Below are 20,029 nucleotides of genomic sequence, written 5' to 3'. Positions count from 1 at the left end.
TGCTGTAGACTTTTGATAAGTTTTCAGAGTTGTGATAAAGTTGTTCTGACAGTTTTTGCCAGTTTATTCACTGTTTTCATAGAGAGGGGGACTTCTGAAGTTCCATATTCCATGATTTTCATTGTCATCATTTCTCACAAGATGTCAAGCATGTGTCTGTTTCTGGGTCTGTTACTGAGGTGTAGGAGTACAGTGATGGAGACAGACATGGTCCCCATGCTCATAGAACTTTCTGTTTAATTCCTTCCCTATGAACTGAATATTTCCTTACCCTGACTTTGTATTCTCCATATGTAAAAGCTTTATAGCTTTTGAAGTGTGTATTTAAACTTGGGCATGATTCCCCCACACATACCACCACCACCAAATGGAAGATATTAACTACTTGATGACCATGAGCACATAGCCCCAGGCCTCCTGGAGCCTAAGGACTGATAAAGTTAACCCTTGTGGCACCACCCTGTTCCCTCATCATCAGCCAATCAGAATTGTGCACGATCTGATCATGTATCTTGCAACTCCCCTGCCCCCCCGCCACCTGACTTTTAAAAATGATTTGCCAAAACCCTTCGGGGAGCTCGAGGCTTTTTAGGGCATGAGCCACCTCGTCTCCTTGCATGGCCTTGCAATAAACCTTTCTCTGCTCCAAAATAAATAAATAAATAATTTTTTAAAAAAACTTGGGCATGGACTTTGGGCCTATGTGTGCCCTGTCACCTGGATATTGAATGAGTTGCTCGTATTTTTGTTTCCTGAGAGTTACTATATTCATTAGAATTTAGATGTAATTATTTCATTGCTTCCAAAGCCACACTTGCCCGTCTTCAGAATTCTTGGCTTCAGTTTCATGCAGTTGCTTGTCACTTGCACAGCCCCCCTATAACACGGCTTTTTTCCACAAATAGGGTATCATGTTGATAAACCCAGTCTGATCTCCCAGTTGGAGCAAGAAGACAAGGTGATGACAGAGGAAAGAGGAATTCTTCCAGGCACCTGTCCAGGTGAGCACTAGGAAGATATGAGAAATAGTCTTTTTGAGGAATAGCTCTAGCCGATGATTCAGGGCATGGGAGTATTACATTTGGAAATGGCAATCAGGGAACTTTGTAAAATGTCCTTTTTTTCTGACAGAGATGGCCATGAACATTTGTTATGAGCTTCCTCATGCACCTTCTTTCTTTCCTCTTTAACTTTCTGTTCAACATCTCATACTTTACTTTGGACTCAGGGGGAAAAAATAAAGACGTCTCTTTTCCTTTTTAAATTTAGGTCTCATATGAGCTCTTTGTCCAACTCCTTCCTACTTTACCTTCCTGATAATTCCTCCCTTTGTAAATCTCTGATCAGTACTAATCCTTTTAGAATCCTTTTTTAATACCTGTAATTTGAATACTCATATCCCTTTCATTGCAAACTTGCTCAAAAACCCTAATCCCTCAGTCTGTCTATACTCGTGTGTACTTTTGTGTTTCTTTTCTCCATCAGCTTAAATTTCTTTTCAATTTGTTTCAGATTTGGAGACGGTACTTAAAGCAAAATGGTTAACTCCTAAGAAGCATGTTTTTAGAAAAGAACATTCTAATGGTGTAAAAGTGGTAAGACTAACATGGTTGATTGCTGTTTTTTCACAGTAGGAGAATTCCATAAGTTAGAAAAGCCACAGAATAAACAGGAGAGTCATTAAAGGGAAATGTCATTTATATATGAGATAATGGTGTCCCAGAAGAGATACTGTAAATCAGTTGTGAATTTGGAGAAAACTATAAATTAACTCCAGACTTGTTTCTTCACTGAGAGTTTCCACAAGTAAATATTTCCTTAAATGTGATTAAAATATTGACTGTCGAACTATAAAGTGGTCTTAAATTTATCAGAAAATGCTCTGTGAATATGATAAGGACTTGTGGCAATGTGTCTGTCTCTCTTTTTTTAACTTCTAAGAGCTCAAACTGGGCAGAAGCCCAGTTTGACAGGCATTTAAAATAGGTAACCAAAACATCAATTATAATAATGTAACAGAATTCCTGGGAGAGAGAATTTGTATAACAGCATTGAATATTAAAAAATATTATAAATTATAGTTTTCATTCATCTCTTAACAGGAGAGAAGTCATCTGGGAGTGAAACTCAATGAATGTAATCAGTGTTTTAAAGTCTTCAGCACAAAATCTAACCTTACTCAGCACAAAAGAATTCATACTGGAGAAAAACCCTATGACTGTAATCAGTGTGGCAAATCCTTCAGCAGTAGATCCTACCTCACTATTCATAAGAGAATACATAATGGGGAGAAGCCCTATGGATGCAATGACTGTGGAAAAGCCTTCAATGATCCTTCCTCCCTCAGACTGCATGTGAGAATCCACACTGGAGAAAAACCCTACGAATGTAACCAGTGTTTTCATGTCTTCCGCACTAGTTGTAACCTCAAAAGCCACAAGAGAATTCATACGAGGGAGAATCACCATGAATGTAATCAGTGTGGCAAGGCCTTCAGCACGAGGTCCTCCCTTACTGGGCACAACAGTATTCATACAGGAGAGAAACCTTACGAGTGCAGTGATTGTGGGAAAACCTTTAGGAAGAGCTCATATCTCACACAGCATATGAGAACTCATACTGGAGAAAAACCCTATGAGTGTAATCAGTGTGGAAAATCCTTTAGCAGTAGCTTTTCTCTTACTGTGCACAAGAGAATTCATACCGGTGAGAAACCCTATGAATGCAGTAACTGTGGGAAAGCCTTTAATAATCTCTCAGCTGTTAAGAAACATGTAAGAACTCACACTGGAGAAAAACCCTATGAATGTAATCATTGTGGGAAATCTTTCACCACTAACTCTTACCTTTCTGTGCACAAGAGAATCCATAATAGGTGGATATGACTACAATAACTGGGAAAGCATTCACTGATTTCTTATCTCTCAGACAACTTGTGATAACTCACGCTTAGATGTATGAGTTATCTGTTGCTGCATAACAAATTTCCCTTCAAAACATAGTAGCTTTAAACAGCAAACATTTATTATCTATAGGTCAGGAATTCAGAACCAGCTTAGCTGTGTAGTTCTAGCTCAGGAACTCTCATGAGGTTGTAGTCAAGATGTCAGCAGGAGCTACTGTCATCTACTTTACTGCTGGCTGAGGAGTCCACTTCGAGAATAGCTCAGTCACATGCCTGGCAAGTTAGTGCTGGTTGTTGGCAGGGAACCTTCATTTTCTCACCATGTAGGACTCCCCACAGGGCTATGTGTCTTTATGACATAAAAGCAGGTTCCTCCCAAAGCATTTGATTTAAAGAAGAGCTAATGCAGAAACCACAGTGTCTTCTACGACCTAGTCTCAGAAGGACATATCATCACTTCTTCCATATTTTAATGGTCACACAGACCAATCCTGATACAGTGTGGGAAGAGACCATACTCAGTATGAATACCAGGAAACAGATTGTTGGGAACCATCTGAGCAGTTTTCCATGAAATCACTGATGTAAGACCTTCAGGAGACCCTCATTCTTTCAGTCTGTTCAGTATGAAGTAATATTTAATAACTCTCATGTTAATTCACCCGTGAAAGAAACCTCATGAGTCCAGTCTTTGTGATAAGCTTTCAGCTCAAATTCACCCTAATGTACACAAAAGATTAAGTATTGTGGATAAATCTGAGGAATACAGTGGTGATATCTAGGGAGTCATGTGACAATTCACACTAAGGGGAGAGTCCTATGAATATCATCAGAATGTAGAAGTCTTCAGGGACACTCATCCCTTAGAACACACATGAGGAATCACTACAGAGCAACACTCACTCATATAAGGAATGTGGAAAACCCTATAGCACAAGAGTTTACATTACTGAACAGAAGATGAAGAGATTCCGAGTGCAAGTACTATGGGAAAGCCTTCAGTGTTCTCTCAACTTTTAAGAGATACGATGATTTATTCTGGAGAGAATGTCCCATTGAATGGCATCAGTACTGGAAAGCCTTCCATTTTCCCACATTCCTTAAACTGAAAAGTCGTTGCAGAGAAATTTGTGAGTATAAAGAATGAGGGAATGCCTTTAATGATACCTCTTATGTTAGGAAAGCTATGAAATTCCTGGATGCAAAACCTGTGGATTAATTTTGGGAAATCTTTCGGTGAGTCCTGTCTGTTGACTTCTGAGAAGTCACACAGGTGGGGAACCCTAGAAGATACTCAACGTGAGATTGCCTCAGCTCTTCTCTGAGTGGCCACAGAATACTTTAAACTGGGAATGAAAAGTGTAAATATTATGAGCATGGGATTACCTTTATCAGTGTCTCATCCTTAGGGTGGGGCAACTAGCTCTTTAATTTTCAGTCTTTGCTTAAGTATAAACATTTATGTCTATAGCTATACCCTAAGATAAACCTTAAATTATGTTCCATAGTTTTATATGTAATATGTTTATCATCATTTACTCTAAAAATATTAACACATTGCATATTTATAAAGGTATTTCTGATTATCTCCTGAGTGATTTAGTTTATCCTAGTAGAAATTAGACTATATTTGCTACATACCTTTTTCTAATTTAATGACATTTTTATCAAGTAAGTGGACTTTATGATGTTCAGATATTGTATGTACATTCAGGTTGGTTTTTATTTTTCTTTCAAGCTTATTTAGTGATAGATGTGAATTAAAGTCTTCCACCGTTGTTACGGATTGACAAATTCTTCTTGGTAATTGTCATTTTTTCTTTACGTATTTTGATGTAAATAGGTACATAAATGGTTAGGTATTGTTTTGTGAATTGTTCTTTTTTATGTAGGGGCTGTATTTTTTCATAGCAACGTATTTCAACACAATAATAAACGGTTTGGGGCTTCCCTGGTGGCACAGTGGTTAAGAGTCCACCTGCCAATGCAGGGGACACAGGTTCGTGCCCCGGTCCGGGAGGATCCCACATGCCGTGGAGCGGCTGGGCCCATGAGCCATGACCACTGAGCCTGCACGTCTGGAGCCCATGCTCCGCAACGGGAGAGGCCACAACAGTGAGAGGCCTGCATACCGCAAAAAATAATAATAAATATAATAATAATAAATGGTTGAACATTTATATAGCTCTTCCCAAAGACCATGCACTCTTCTAAATGCCTTATGGATATTAACTTAGTACTCAGTATAAGCTTAAGAAAGGTGGACTATTAATATCCCATTTTGCAGATGAGAAAACTGTCGTGGTACACTTACATTACTTGCCCAAGTTCACTGGCTAGTAAATGGTAGAGCCCATATTTGAATCCAGACAGTCTGTGCTCTTAACCACTAGCCTATTTATTGAGTGTATTCTATATGCCAAGCACTGTTTGAGACACTGGTGTCTATAGCAATGAATGAAACTCAAGTTTTGCCATTAAAATACATCCTAATGGTTTTCCCTACAGAAAAATCAAGAAAGTATGTTGTTATAAGTGTGATGTAGAAAACGAAAGCAGTGTAAGATAGTTAAAGGGGATTGGGATCCTGCTATTTTATGTAGAATCGGAAGGAAAAGTCTCTTAGTTAAGGTGCACTTGCACAGAGACCTTAATGAGTTGGAACAGTGAGTCACATGAATTCGTGTGGCAAGAGCGGTCTTAGCGTATGCCGAGGCCCGCACCACGGAGGCCAGTGTGAACAAGCTGGGGATGGTGAGGGGGTGGGAGAAGATGGACTGGCAGAAAAGACTTGGCGGATCCTGCTCGTGTTGGGTTTTATGGGTTATTGTTAGGACTTTCCCTTATACTTTCAATGAGTTGGCCTCTTAGAGCCCCAACAGGAAACAGCTGAGACGTTCAGACTAGGGCAGTTCAAGTAGAGTTTTCATAAAAGGGCGACTTACAGAGTCGTGTAGGAAGGATGTATCAATAGAAAGACCACAAAAGGCGGTTGGTATCCAGTAGCTGGTAAAGGCAGTGCTCTAACACCCGTAAGCCTGAAGGGGCAAGGGGAGGGAATGCTTATTGAAATCCAGAGATAAGAGAGGAGAGAATCATATTCCAGGAGCTGAGAGGATGACAGGGGTGGTGTCCAGACCCAGGTTCTGCAAGAAATAGCCAGTGCCAGACTTCAGTCTATTTCGTCCTCCTGTTTCATGCCCAGGCTCCCCATTGACTAAACCCAACCAGAAGCCATAAGGCAAGAAAGCCCATTGGTACAGTTCATACTGACTAACCTTCTAAGGTGCAGCAAGGTAGAGTAAGTGGGTTCTCTGCGGGGGAAGAAAACCAGAACTGCTCACCCCTTTTGCTTCTTAGAATCTACTCTTAACAGTCACCTGGGTGGAAACTTCATGTCCCTACCCAGGAATTCCATCAACTACTCTAGCATCCTGGGTGCTGTCAAAGTGCTGATATACTCACATCTGTGGTCTAAACTAGTCTCCTCCACAAGTGTTCTTCAAGATGGATATGGGGTTCTTGGGAGGAAAGTGCAAAAAATAACCTAAACGTCCTGGTTCCCAGAAGGCAAACACTCCCACTGGGAGGCAAAGTAAGAACCCCATGGAACTTTATGGCTGCTATGAGGCCAGCACACAAGGAAAGATGTCACCATGGCTTTTGGCATGGGTAATTAGTCCTGTCACCCAGAAGATGTGGGTTTTCTATTACACAGTGAGGGCAAAGAAGAAAACATTCGGAATTCAGGTAATCCAATGAGACGTCTCTTGATATTCTTTTCCCGATTTTGTTGATGAACAAGTGTAGCAGCTCTATCCTGAGAAAGATATGGTGACCAGGTGTTCAGACTCCTCGATGATCTGGATCATCCCGCCAGGTAAGCCACCTAGACCAGTGGAGATGCTAGTCAAGGGTGAAAGGAACGTAGGGTAGGGTAGGGTAGTAGAGGAAAGTGATAAGTGTCAGTTGCAGCTGATGCTTAGAACAGCTGAGAATAGCTGCTGTGGACAGTTGTCTGTAGTTCGTCCCATTTATCTTTCTCTTGGAAATGTCTCCAGGCAACAATAGCAACCAGAATCCTATGTGCATTCGCTGTAAGAAGCAAGTACATCTGAGTGGCATAATTGGAGGACCATAAGGGAGACCAGTATATTTCCCAGTTTCTTCTTTTAGGACTAAGTCACTTCCCCAGCTGCTGGAAGTGTTGGCTGCTAATGGCTCATGCTGACAGCCTCTCTGAGAATTCCCTTGGGCCAAAGAAAAGTGCCACACCTAAGATTATGGCAACTGTCCAGGGGCCAGTCCACTTCCAATGACTGGTTCATTTGCGGGGTACAAAGGTACAATTACTTTGCCTCAATTTGAGACACCCCTGAAGGGTCAGCTTCAGCTCGGGAACTCCCCATGGGATCAAGGGTAGTCTTCATTCTTAAGTTATCACAGTTCAATCTCTTATTCTGCTCAATCCTGGTTCTCTAGAGATAGTTACCTTAGGCAAGTGACAAACTTTTCATGCCAAGGTTTTTTCATCTGTAAAATAGAAACAATAAGAGTGCCTACTTTTTTAGACATATACTAAGGATTCAATCAATAATGTAAAACACTTAAGAGACTTCCTGGTGTATAGGAAACATTGTAGATTTATTTCATCTTTTATTATGAATTAATTAAAATTCACTGTGGGATTATACTGAGCAAAATAAGCCACACTCAAGAGTATATATTGTACAGTTATATTTGTATGAATTTCAAGGACAAGCAAAAAATCTGTGATAGGAAAATAATCAGAACAGTGGTTGCATTTAAGCTCAGGTTGTGAGGGAGGGGCAGGGATTGACTGAAGAGACATGAAGGGACTTTATGGGGTGAGGAGAGTGTTCTGTATCTTAGTAGCAGCATAGGTATATGCATTTGTCAAAACACACTGAACTGTACACTTAAGGTCTCTACATTGTACTGTATGTAACATACCTAAATTTAAATCAGATTTGTGCCAAGTGAAAGGAGCTAGAGACAAAAAGACATTTATTGTATAATTCCATTGTATGACATTCTGGAAAAGGCAAAACTTTAGGGAAGGACAAATCAGTGGTTTCTAGGGGCAAGGAGTAAGAGGGGGGTGACCACAAAGGGGCAGAGCAAAGGGGTTTGAGAGTGATGAAATTGTTCTGTCACAAATGTGTTGATGTTCATGTGTGTATCGTGTTCAGTCGTGACTGTGTTGATTGATCCATAACTCTAGCATTTGCCAAAACCTACAGAACTGTGCCAACCACCACAGAGAGTGAATATTACTGTGGGTTTAAAAAGAAAAAGTAATCCCCCAGATAGGGGAGGGAATGCAAACTATAACAAATGAACCTAGCTGTATGACAAATGAATAACATAACCACAACGAACGGGGCAAAAAGGAAACCAGATTTACTTTAGAAGACTGTTTTGACTGGATACTGTAAGGTTGAATACAAAAAGAACTGTCCAGAAATTGTGTACTCTAGTTTTTAAAAAATTGTTTTTCAGATGACACGCATTAGCACTTCTGAAACTACTTTATGTGTATACTAGTGTTGAACAACTAAGTAAATAGTAGAAAATGAGAACTAATTAATCACTGTCAAAGAAAGATGCTTTAAAAATACATTAAACCGGGCTTCCCTGGTGGCACAGTGGTTGAGAGTCCACCTGCCGATGCAGGGGACACGGGTTCATGCCCCGGTCCGGGAAGATCCCACATGCCGCGGAGCGACTAGGCCCGTGAGCCATGGCCACTGAGCCTGTGCGTCCGGAGCCTGTGCTCCACAATGGGAGAGGCCACAACAGTGAGAGGCAAGCGTACCGAAAAAAAAAAAATGGGAGCAGAGGAATTGAATAGACATTTTTCCAAAAAAGATATACAAGTGGCCAACAGGTATGTGAAAATGTGCTCGACATTACTAATTATCAGAGAAATGCAGATCAAAGCCACAAGACATCACCTCATACCTGTTAGAATGACTAGCATCGAAAAGCGATAACAGGGACTTCGCCGGTGGCTCAGTGGTTAAGAATCCACCTGCCAATGCAGAGGACATGGGTTCGAGCCCTGGTCCAGGAAGATCCCACATGCCACGGAGCAACTAAGCCCGTGCGCCACAACTACTGAGCCCACGTGCCGCAAGTACTGAAGCCCATGCGCCTAGAGTCCATGCTCCACAACAAGAGAAGCCACGGCAATGAGAAGCCCGCACACCACAACAAAAGAATAGCCCCCGCTAGCCGCAACTAGAGAAAGCCCACATGCAGCAACGAAGACCCAACGCAGCCAAAAATTAATTAATTTTTTAAAAAAGAGAGCGGAGAGGGGAACCCAGATTAAATACTCTGGGAGCTTTCTGGAGCAAGGAAGGGCTCACCCTTACATCCCACCACCCCACTCCTGCATTGTGAGCAGCAAAATGACGTCATAGAGCAGCGGCCCCGCCCCCTCTCCCTCTCTCCGCCTGTGCTTGCCCCAGGCCTGGCCTCAGCCTTTTCTCTCCACACCCCCCTCACCCCAGAGGAAAGTGGGCTGCCTTGCCAAGCAACCCACGCGACCACTTACAGCCATGGATCCAAATCGGGGCAACCCCCCGGGGCCCCAGACCTCCCCAGAGGCCCCCAAGCCTAGCCCGAACCCCTGCTCTATCCTGGCGAACAATACCATGCCGCAAGAACCCCCCAGCATGGTGGGCGACAGGTTGCCCCCAAAGACCCGGGCGGTGGTCATCGACATGGGCACAGGCACCTGTAAGGTGGGCTTCGCGGGGCAGGCCCGGCCCACCTACACCGTGGCCACCGTCGTCGGCTGCCAGCCCAAGAAGTCGACCACCACCGGGCCGCCGGTGCTGGAGGCGTTCATCGGCGAAGCAGCCCGCGCTCGCCCTGAGCTGATGCTGGTGCAGACCGTGCGGAACGGCATCGTGGTGGACTGGGACGCAGCCGAGCTGATCTGGCGCCACATGCTGGAACACGACCTCCTCGTGAACCCCCGGGACCACCCGCTGCTGTTCTCCGATCCGCCCTTCAGCCCCATCACCAACCGCGAGAAGCTGGTGGAGGTGGCTTTCGAGTCACTGAGCTCCCCCGCCATGTATGTGGCTTCCCAGTCAGTGCTGTCCGCCTACGCGCACGGGCGGGTCAGCGGGCTGGTGGTGGACACGGGCCACGGGGTCACCTACACGGTGCCCGTCTTCCAGGGCTACAACCTGCCTCACGCCACAGAGCGCCTGGACCTGGCGGGCACCCACCTGACCGCCTTCCTGGCGGAGATGCTGCTCGGCTCTGGCTTGCCGCTGGGGCGACAGGACCTGGACACGGTGGAGAACATCAAGCGCCGCTACTGCTATGTGGCCTCCGACTTCCTGAAGGCACAGGCCCGGCCCGAGGAGGAATGCCGCCAGACCTTGAAGCTGCCTGACGGGCGGATGGTCACGCTGGGCAAAGAGCTGTTCCGGTGCCCTGAACTGCTGTTCAGCCCCCCCGAGATCCCAGGGCTGTCGCCCGTGGGCGTCCCCACCATGGCGAAACAGAGTCTTCAGAAGGTGCCGCTGGAGTTGCGGACCGATATGGCCCAGAACGTGCTGCTCTGCGGGGGCTCTTCACTCTTCACCGGGTTTGAGGATCGCTTCCGCGCTGAGCTGCAGCGCGGTCTGCCCCCAGAGGCCCACGTGGTAGTGGCGGCCCAGCCCACCAGGAATTTCTCCGTGTGGATCGGCGGCTCCATCCTCGCCTCGCTGAGCGCCTTCAAGTTCTGCTGGGTCTTGCGGGAGCAGTACGAAGAGCAGGGGCCCCACGTCGTGTACCGCAAATGCTGCTGACACGGCCAGGGGTGGGTGTGTGCGGTGCGGGGTTGGGGCGAGTTATGGGCAGTAAAGTTTCTGCTACCCAGACGGCTCCGTCCTGCCTTCCCCCAAGGCCGGGCCCAGTCCACTGCTGGACCCACCCAGATGCGCCTGGCTGTGACCCCACAGACACACCCGCCCTGGTGGGCTACCTCCCAAGACATCCCTGGTTCTGCCCTGCTTTGACTCACCTCCCAGGAGCCATCCCCTGAGACACCCCAGTTCTGACTCCCTGACCCTCCGTCCCCCACGATCAACCCCCCTACACACACACACACACACACACACACACACACACACACACACCACCATGTGCTAACCCTGTCAAACCCATCTCCCACAATCCTAGTCTCCCACCACACTCGGGTTGGGATCTCCTTCCCAAGCCCACTCCAAAACTATCCCTGGTTCTCAGCACCCCAAATCCACCCACTCTTTGGTTTCCCGGGTCTGATTATCCAAAGTTCTCTGACACCCTGATGTTCTGAACATCCCCCCACAAGTGCTGCATCCCCACACCACCACAAAGATCCAGAATCTGACCCTCAAGGGTCTCCCCTACAATAGCACACTAAAGGATCCCCCAGTGTTCAAAGTCCATCCCCCAAGTTCCACCCTCCTCCAAAGCTCTGACCTCCCCACATGATTCGTTTCCCCAAACTCCTTCCATCCAGATGCTCCCACAACCCATCCCCCATCTTTACCCCCAAAGAACACCAAGTTCTGAGACCCCCAAAGCCCCCAGGATGGCCCCCTCTGCTCTCAGCCCACCCCACCCCCGCTCTGTAACTCCCCCAGAAATACTCCCACGTGATTTCTCAGTGCATCTCCTGACCCCATTCCTCAGCTCCTGGAATATCCTCCCAGGAAGGCTACGGCCCCCAGGACCATCATGTGATGACCCCACTAATGCACCTGTGTTCTGAATCCCCCAACTCCCTCCCCAAAGACATTTTCCCAGGGTTGCCCTCTGGTGAACCCCAGGACACCCCATCCTGGTATTCTCAGGCTCCCGGAACTCACCCCCAGGACCAGCCACAAGGTCCCATCTCATTAGTTGAGACACCAACAGCCAGTGACATTTACAAGGACTGCCCAGCACAATGTGACCCTGAGGCAGATACCCCAGGTGGGGGGTCCCCCTGGACACTGGCTCTCTCCTGCCAACCCCACACAAGTCTCCAGTGCTAGTTGTCCTGGGCTGTCCATCCCCACCACCTTCCATTCCACTAGTGTTTCATTCCAAGTTCACCCCATCTCCCCAGACCTCTCTCGGCATATTCCTACTATGCCACCCCAGGGGCTTTCTCTGGGACCTGCCCTGAGGATGTCCTATGAAGCCTCTACTACCCCACCTGCAGGGTGGAGGGGCTGGACATTCTCCCCACAGGGTATCCTCAGTCCCCTCTCCCTGCTCTGCCCTTATCCTCAGCCACCGAGGCCCCTGCTGGAGGCAGGACCCTTTGCCTTTATGCCATCTAGCTCAGCCCAGTTAATGTCAGGATCCCTGGCCAGCAGCCTGGACACATCCTCCCAATGTAGCAACAAAATAAGCCTGAGCTGTCAGAGCTTATCCACGTTCATGCTGGGTCCAAGGGATCATTCATTCATTCATTCATTCAAACAGTCAATGCTTACTGAACTTCACTCACAGGCTTTGTCTCTCCCTGAGTCTTTCTGTGTGTCTCTTTGGTTTTGGTTTTTATTTGTTCACTTGATGTGTTTTTCTCTCTGACTCACCTGCCAGCACTAGTTCTTATGCAGGAATTTTCCAGCGTGGGAACTCCTATATTCATGGAGCGTGTGAGCCCACCCCACTCCCCCATCTGCCATCAGGCAATGGGAGGGAGTGAAGGCCCTGGTCATCCCCACCCACCCTGTACCACTGTGTCCTGGGCAGTGGCTCCAGCCCCCTCACAGGCCAGTGGGTGGTCCTCAGCTGAGAGGACAGCCTCACAGACAGGCTCAGATCCCCATATCACAAGCATGCAAGGTTGGACCCCCTCCCTTGCCTTCCCTCCTGCTGGCAGCCTCAACCTGTAGAATCAGCAAGATCTCCCAAGAGGTTATGAAGTGGTGAGGGGAACTGCTCATTCTTCCCACCAGGGGGCAGCACCTCCAAGCACAAGGCCTTAAGGGCAGAGCCGAATTTAGAACCACGATGGCTGCAGCAAACTTGGCATCCCAGACCTACCCCAAACCATGATGTCAGGGCACTGCCAGCCACACACACACAGAGAAGGGATGTGGGACAGGCTGAGTCTCAGAAGTCACAGGAAGTGAGGAGGATGCAGAAACCCCTGCCACCCTTGGGCTGCTGGGAAACCCAAAGGACACTCACTTAGACCAGACTAAGTTTCCCCCAGCTCCAAACCTTCCCTGAGATAGAGATTTCCTCTGCAACCCTCTGGAAATGTGCCCCCCCATTTGCACACTCCCAGGGATGGGGAGCTCACTACTTCAAGTCTGTGTTAGAAATCTCAACTCATGGACTTCCCTGGGGACGCAGTGGTTAAGAATCTGCCTGCCAATGCAGGGGACACGGGTTTGAGCCCTGGTCCAGGAAGATCCCACATGCCATGGAGCAACTAAGCCCGTGCGCCACGCTACTGAGCCCGCGCACCTAGAGCCCATGTTCCGCAACAAAAGAAGCCACTGCAATAAGAAGCCCGTGCACCGCAATGAAGAGTAGCCCCCGCTCACTGCAACTAGAGAAAGCCCGCGCACAACAACGAAGACCCAACACAGCCCAAAATAAATAAATTAATTAATTAAAAAAAAATCTCAAGTCATCCCAGGAGTCTTAGGTAAACCTCTGCAGTCTGCTTGCCACCCCCCATCCAGAGCACTGAGAGCACCAGAGACCCTGAGCCCCCCACTCAGGCCCACATGCACCCCTGGACTCTACTCTCTCCCAAACCCAACATCCTCAAGTTTTTCCATTTCTGGCTTTAAGTCACTCACGCACCCATTCCACAAACATTCATTGGCCACCCACTACATGCCCAGCACCGTGCTCAAATCTAACGAAACCACAGTGATCAAGAAATGGGGTCTCAGGAAACCACAGTCAACAAGAAATGGGGTCTCAGCCTCCCAGACCCTCCTCGGAAGGTCTGACCAGGTCACTTCTTCCATCAACTTCCAACTGCCTGATATCTGTTCCACACACTGACCCACAAGTCCTTTCCTTCTTATGGCCTCAAAAGCACACACTTCCTTCCCACCCCAGCCCAGGCCTCTTCATTGCTCACCTGGAGGATTGTGGGAGCCTCCGCCCTGGTGCCCTGGTCACCTCTCTCACCCTCTGGAAGGCCCTTGCAGAGGATTTCTGCAAAGCGTAACTTAGAACCCTCTGGTGGAAAACAAAACCCAAGTTCTTATGATAGCTCTGAATCCTCTGCCAGCCTCTCCAGACTTCTCCTTGACTTTCCCTCCCACCACCTTCACCCCCAACACACCAGTTGCCTTTCTGTTCCTCAAACATACTGTTACGGGCTGCATGTGTCCCTCCCAGAATTCCTATGCTGGAGATTGGGCCCTAATCCAGTATGACAAGTGTCCTTATAAAAAGGGGAAATTATGACAACACACACAGAGGGAAGGCCATGTGAGGACACAACAAGAAGACAGCCGTCTACAAGCCGAGGAGAGAGGCCTCAGAAGAAACCAGCCCTGCCAACACCTTGACCTTGCATTTCTAGCCTCCGTAATTGTGAGAAAATAAATGTCTGTTGTATAAGCCATCTAGTCTGTAATCTATTTTGTTATGGCAACCCCAGTAGACTAAGAGAGATTTTACCAAGTGTGGTTCGGAAGGTAGTTATAATGCCAGCTACAACCATGTGGCCAATTACAGAAATGAGGACTATAACTGTCATGAGTACTTCTCTCTTGTTTTTTATGAATACGTGTGTATATTACATATATACACACATATGTACGTATATGTATATATATATATAAACCAAATATCTTTGTTTTCTTCCCTCTTTTATCTCCATATCATGTAACATAAGATGTATTGACTTTATAGCATAGTATTTAAATATTGTTCACTTTACATCCTAGTATTTAAATTAGGGTATCAAAGAGAAGGGTAAATGTAACTCAATTACTTTATCTCCTCACCCTGAACAATGTTAAGACAAATGACAATTCAAAAAATAAATTAAATAAATTATAAGTAATTTTTAAATGACAACTGGAGTAAACTACAGTTCATAACACAAAGGGACAGTGTCCATAATATATAAAGAGCTCTTGGAAACAATCAATAAGAAAAATATTACAACAGTCCATGGAAAAGTTAAAAAAGGATATTAAATTTGAGCTCACAGAGAAAGAAACACAAATGGTTCTTAGTCACAAGAGAAGATTCTCAATCTCATAAGGGAAATGAACTTTAAAACTACACTGCAAGACCATGTTTAATCCATCAGATTGGCAGAGATCAAAAGGTTTGATAACTCCCCAGGTTGGTGAGGCTCTGGGGAAACTGGTACTCTCTTATTCTGATGATGCAGAAGGAAACTGGTACAAACCCTTACGCAGAGCAAATGGTAATATCTACCTAAATGACAAATGCACACACCTTCCAAGCCAGCTATCACACTTCCAGGAATTTCTCCTTCAGATACACTCACTCGTATGTGAAATGACATCAGTGCAGTTATCCACTGTACGGTGCAGCACTTTATTGTGGCAAAACATAGGAAAAAACATTATGTGTTGCCAACGTTATGTGACCATCCATGGAAACTGGTTACATAAATGTCATTCAAACATAGAGTAATACTACACAGCTCTTAAAAAGGAACCAGCAAGCTCTGTTCACTGACATGGACTGCAAGCCAACATATATTTTAAGTGAAAAAAAAGAAGGCCCAGAATGGTATGTTACCATTTATGTAAAAAAAAAAAAAAAAAAAGGATTAAAAGGATATGTAGATATTTGCTTGGAAATGCCTAGAATATCTCTAGATGATCTCACAAGAAATCTGACTGGTGGCTGCTGCTAGACCAGATTTTTTCCAGTTTTATTTCCTTATTACGCTTCAAGGAACAATCATTTTTAGACTTTTTTTTTCTTAATTGTCCCATACAAAAGTTTAACACAACAGAGGTACTATGTATCTATACTATATCTATACATATATAGTCTGTGTATACCTGTGCTTTATACATAAACAGGTTTTTTTGCACACACCCCTAAACCAATTTTCACTCCTTTGGGGACAATATCATCTCCACTGAGGATTGATGCTCTTGGGGAGGTGACCAGGGAGCCTTTGCAAAGTGGGGAGGAGACTGCTCACTGCCTGCCCTTGTGAAGTACAGTAAGTCCCTTACATACAGACAAGTTCCGTTCCAAGAGCACGTTCGTAAGTCAAATTCTTTTGTAAGTCCAACAAAGTTAGCCTAAGTACCCAACTAACACAATCGGCTGTATAGTACCATACTGTAAAAGGTTTATAATACTTTTCACACAAATAATACATAAAAAACAAACAAACACACAAAATAAAGGAAATATTTTTAATCTTACAGTATAGCACCTTGAAAAGTACAATAGTACCAGCTACATCACCACTACATTTACGCTTGCTTCCAGACATCCTGGGCTTGAAATAAAGATACAGTACTGTACAGTAAAGTACACAAAGCACTTGTAGAGAATGAACACACATGAATGAACACACATGACAATGTACGTCAGACACGTGAACTAACTTACGTGATTGGACATGAGAACGCACGTTCGCATCTTTGAAAGTTCCTTCGTACGTAGGGGACTTACTATATTAAAATTTTGAAACATGTAAATATGTTTTTGGGGGGTGAAGTAGAAAAGAACAGCTTTATTGCTTTGCCAGGTGAAGGGGGCCACAGGGGGCTAATGTTCTCAAAACTGTGTGTCCCTATGAATATATATTTTTTAATATGGAAATTTATTTTAGGTTCCTCTGGTGTCCACCCAGGTAGCTCTGTTTTCTCTCTCTCTCCCTTGCTGTGATCCTCTGATTTGTTTGATTCCTTGTCAATGGATGATGTCAATGGATGGTGTCTCCCGCCTCAGCCTTGAGTTTGGGGAGGGCAGAGGCCCCAGGTGTATATGTACCCAGCGCACAGTCATGCCCAATAAACGTTTGTTGAATGACTAAATGAATAAGCTGTGACTTTGGCTGAGCTAAGAGGAATCCTCCTACATAGGGACCCCTCTTCCTCTCTTCCTCCTGACACTGGAGTCATAGAGACCAGGGTTCTAGCATCATCTCTTCACATGCTATATGACCTTGGACAAGTAACCAGACCTCTCTGAGTCTCACTCAACGCACCTGTAAAGTGAGGGTGACATCAGTGCTCACTGCAGGGAGGCTTTATAAGGGTTAAGTCAGATCATACAGGTGCTCTGGGAAGTATGGAAGGATACATGTCAAACTGCCATTGTCTTTGGGGCTGTGAGGAGGGACGGGAGTTTTTGCATTTACTCTGTATATCAATGCATTGTTTGAGTGTTCTACAATGCAAATGCCTCCATAGAAATAATTCCTTCAAACCATTTTGAGTAATGCATAAAATGGACTTAACACACTCAGTACACAGCAAGTGGTTAATACATGGTGATGAGGCAGCTGTTTCAACTAGAGTGTGCCAAAGACAGATTCCATGTCGTCCAGCCAGCCCACTGGCCACCAAGAGTCTGGAGACACACCCTCCTCCAAGAGTTTGACCAGAGAGAGAATCCACCAAGTGACCTTAGTCCAGACTGCCTGTCCTTTGGGGGACCCAGCAGAGGAAGTCTTTGGAGGAGGTGGGGTCATCCCACCAGGTAAATCACAGACCAATTGGAGATTAAGGTGGAGTGAATATTGCACGGCCGAAAAGTACAGCATCAGAGCTTGGCTTCCTTTTAAAATTTGACCGCTTGTTTATCATGGAATTTTTTGCATTCATTTTTATTTTTTTACATGTTGCATTGATGCCAGGAGCTGGGGGGAGGGGGCAGCGCAGAGTGATGCCTATGGGTATAGGGTTTCTTTCTGGGGTGATGAAACTGTTCTGTAGTAGACAGGGGTGATGGTTACACAACCCTGTGAATGTACTAACTGCCTCGGAATTGTACACTTTCAAAGGGTGAATTGTATGGTATGGGAGATAATCTCGATTAAAAGCATTGCACTGAAATATTCTTTATTTTATAAGCCCTAGAGATCTAATGCACAGTATAGTGAATATAGATAACAATATTGTATTATCATCATCAGATTTGCTAAGACTGGAACTTAATTATTCCGACCACTAAAGACAAATGATAATAATGGACCGCGACAGAGGTGTAACTATCACTACAGTGGCAATCATGTTACAATACATATATGTATCAAATTAGCGTGTTGTACACCTTAAATTTACACAATGTTATATGCGAAATATATTTCGAAGTTTTTTCACTTTGATTACTGAGATGTTGGGAGCCCCCTTAAATTTGCTCATGAGAATGCCTCACTCGCCTCACCCTAATCCCAGCTGCGTGGACACTAGGAGGTGGTGAGGATCTCAGATGGTTTTCGTGAGACTGGCCCAGGAAGAGACACACGAAGATCAGACTCCTCTAGACCTTGGCCGCAGGGCCTGCTTCCTTCCAGGAAATCACCGACACCACCACCTACCACCCCCAGTTGGGTACCTGCAGCTGCTGGTTGCATCCCCCAGCCAGGTCACTGCCCCAGGAGCAATGAAGGACTCAGCCAACACCCCACCCCATCCCAGCACAGTGAAGTTAAACCCAACAGGGAAGTTTAACTCCCGACAGACAGGGAATTCTGGTTTTAGCAGGATTGTTCACACAATCACACACACAATCACACACACACACACACACACACACACACACACACATACACACACACACACACCCTTACCCCAGCTATCACCTGGGGCCTCTTGAAACTTTGTATGGACAGATGAGGCTGTCAGATGTGTGGAAGAAAGGTGGAGGAGGGGGTACTGGACCAGGGGACAGGGTTCCAGATCAGGGGCTAATAGATTTTCCAGGAACCCCACTCACAGTTGATCAAGTCACCAAGCAATGGGTGGAAAAGCCCAGCCCACCTGGTTGGCAATCACCCCTCAGGGGGCAAGTCAGCTCCAGGGTCTCACTATCTTCCACCCACTTCTCACCAGTCCACGCCTCCGCCAACCCGGGTTGCCACCCCCTTCCTCCTGATGGGCACCCAGCATCCCTTTCTTCTCCTCCATTCTGACTGCCACCCCCCCTTAGAAACCCATGAATCTCTTTTGCAAGAAGCAAATCTGATCACACTCCTCTCCTGCTCAATATCCCTCCATGGCTCCCTATGGCCCTGGGGCTAAATAATTTTCCCAGAACCCCAATGAAGCCTGGACCAAAGCCCTGCTAACCCCCCATGGCTCCCCATTGCATTCTGCATTCCATTCCCAAATGCTTCTTTCATTCCCTGGAACTCAGCACTTTCCCTCCTGCCTCAGAGACTTTGCACAAGCTGCTGCCTCCACCTGGAACACTTTCTCTTCTCCCGTCTTTCCCTAGTTAATGCCTATATCCCTGCTTCAAATCTCAGCTCTGGGAAGCCCTTTATGACTGCCCAGGTGGGTCAGGTCCACCAGCACCAGGCATCAGTCCCACCTAACATTTATCAGGATTGTGCATTATGTCTGTGCATGTGACTCAGCCCAGGTCAGCCTCCCCCAGTGAACTGTGACTTCCAGGAGGTCTGGAAACTGGCACATAGTAGGTCCTCAACCAACACTTACTTGACAGTTTGATTGCTTTCTGCCCAGTAGAAGGAACAGATAATAAACACGAAAAGAAATAAGAATTTTAGATGGTAAAAATACACAATACTATATATTAAATAGATAACTAATAAGGACCTACTGTATAGCACAGGGAACTCTACCCAATATTCTGTAATCACCTATGTGGGAAAAGAATCTGAAAAATGGTGGATATATGTATATGTATAACTGATTCACTTTTCTGTACACCTGAAACTAACACAACATTGTAAATCAACTATACTCCAATAAAAACAATATGCCCCGAAGAAAATTAAACAGGGTGATGTGATGGGTGATCAGACAGGAAGGACCCAAGAAGATGAGGGAAGAGCATTCCAGGCCGAGGGAACTGCAAGGGTAAAGGCCTGGAGGCAGGGCCCACTTGGTGTGCTTGGAGAACACAGTGGAGTGAGTGGGGAGAAAGAGGGAGGGAGTGAGG

The 20,029-nt window shown here is 45.8% G+C and overlaps 2 protein-coding genes across 2 annotated transcripts in view; both read left to right on the top strand.

Annotated features, from left to right (window-relative positions):
* The window catches only part of LOC132422733 (zinc finger protein 699), a 68,499-nt gene extending 63,494 nt beyond the window's left edge, over positions 1-5,005 (top strand). Inside the window, exons 12-14 of the mRNA XM_069540503.1 lie at positions 906-1,001; positions 1,513-1,595; positions 2,103-5,005. Coding sequence (XP_069396604.1) covers positions 906-1,001; positions 1,513-1,595; positions 2,103-2,885 — 962 coding nt within the window. The 3' untranslated portion in view covers positions 2,886-5,005. The remainder of the gene's footprint in view (positions 1-905; positions 1,002-1,512; positions 1,596-2,102) is intronic.
* Positions 5,006-9,492: 4,487 nt separating this feature from the next.
* On the top strand, positions 9,493-10,743 carry ACTL9 (actin like 9). Its single transcript, XM_060006599.1, has one exon. The coding sequence runs from the start codon at positions 9,493-9,495 to the stop codon at positions 10,741-10,743; it is 1,251 nt and encodes a 416-aa protein (XP_059862582.1).
* The last annotated feature ends 9,286 nt before the right edge of the window (positions 10,744-20,029 follow it).

This window comes from Delphinus delphis, chromosome 3 (assembly GCF_949987515.2).
Source record: "Delphinus delphis chromosome 3, mDelDel1.2, whole genome shotgun sequence".
In the NCBI taxonomy this organism is placed as follows: domain Eukaryota; kingdom Metazoa; phylum Chordata; class Mammalia; order Artiodactyla; family Delphinidae; genus Delphinus; species Delphinus delphis.
The sequence above is the reverse complement of the archived record's forward strand: the minus strand, read 5'-3'. Positions and strand labels throughout refer to the sequence as shown.

Bases quoted from the DNA above. Each gene is read 5' to 3' on its own strand.
- ACTL9 (XM_060006599.1), top strand. From the start codon at position 9,493: ATGGATCCAAATCGGGGCAACCCCCCGGGGCCCCAGACCTCCCCAGAG.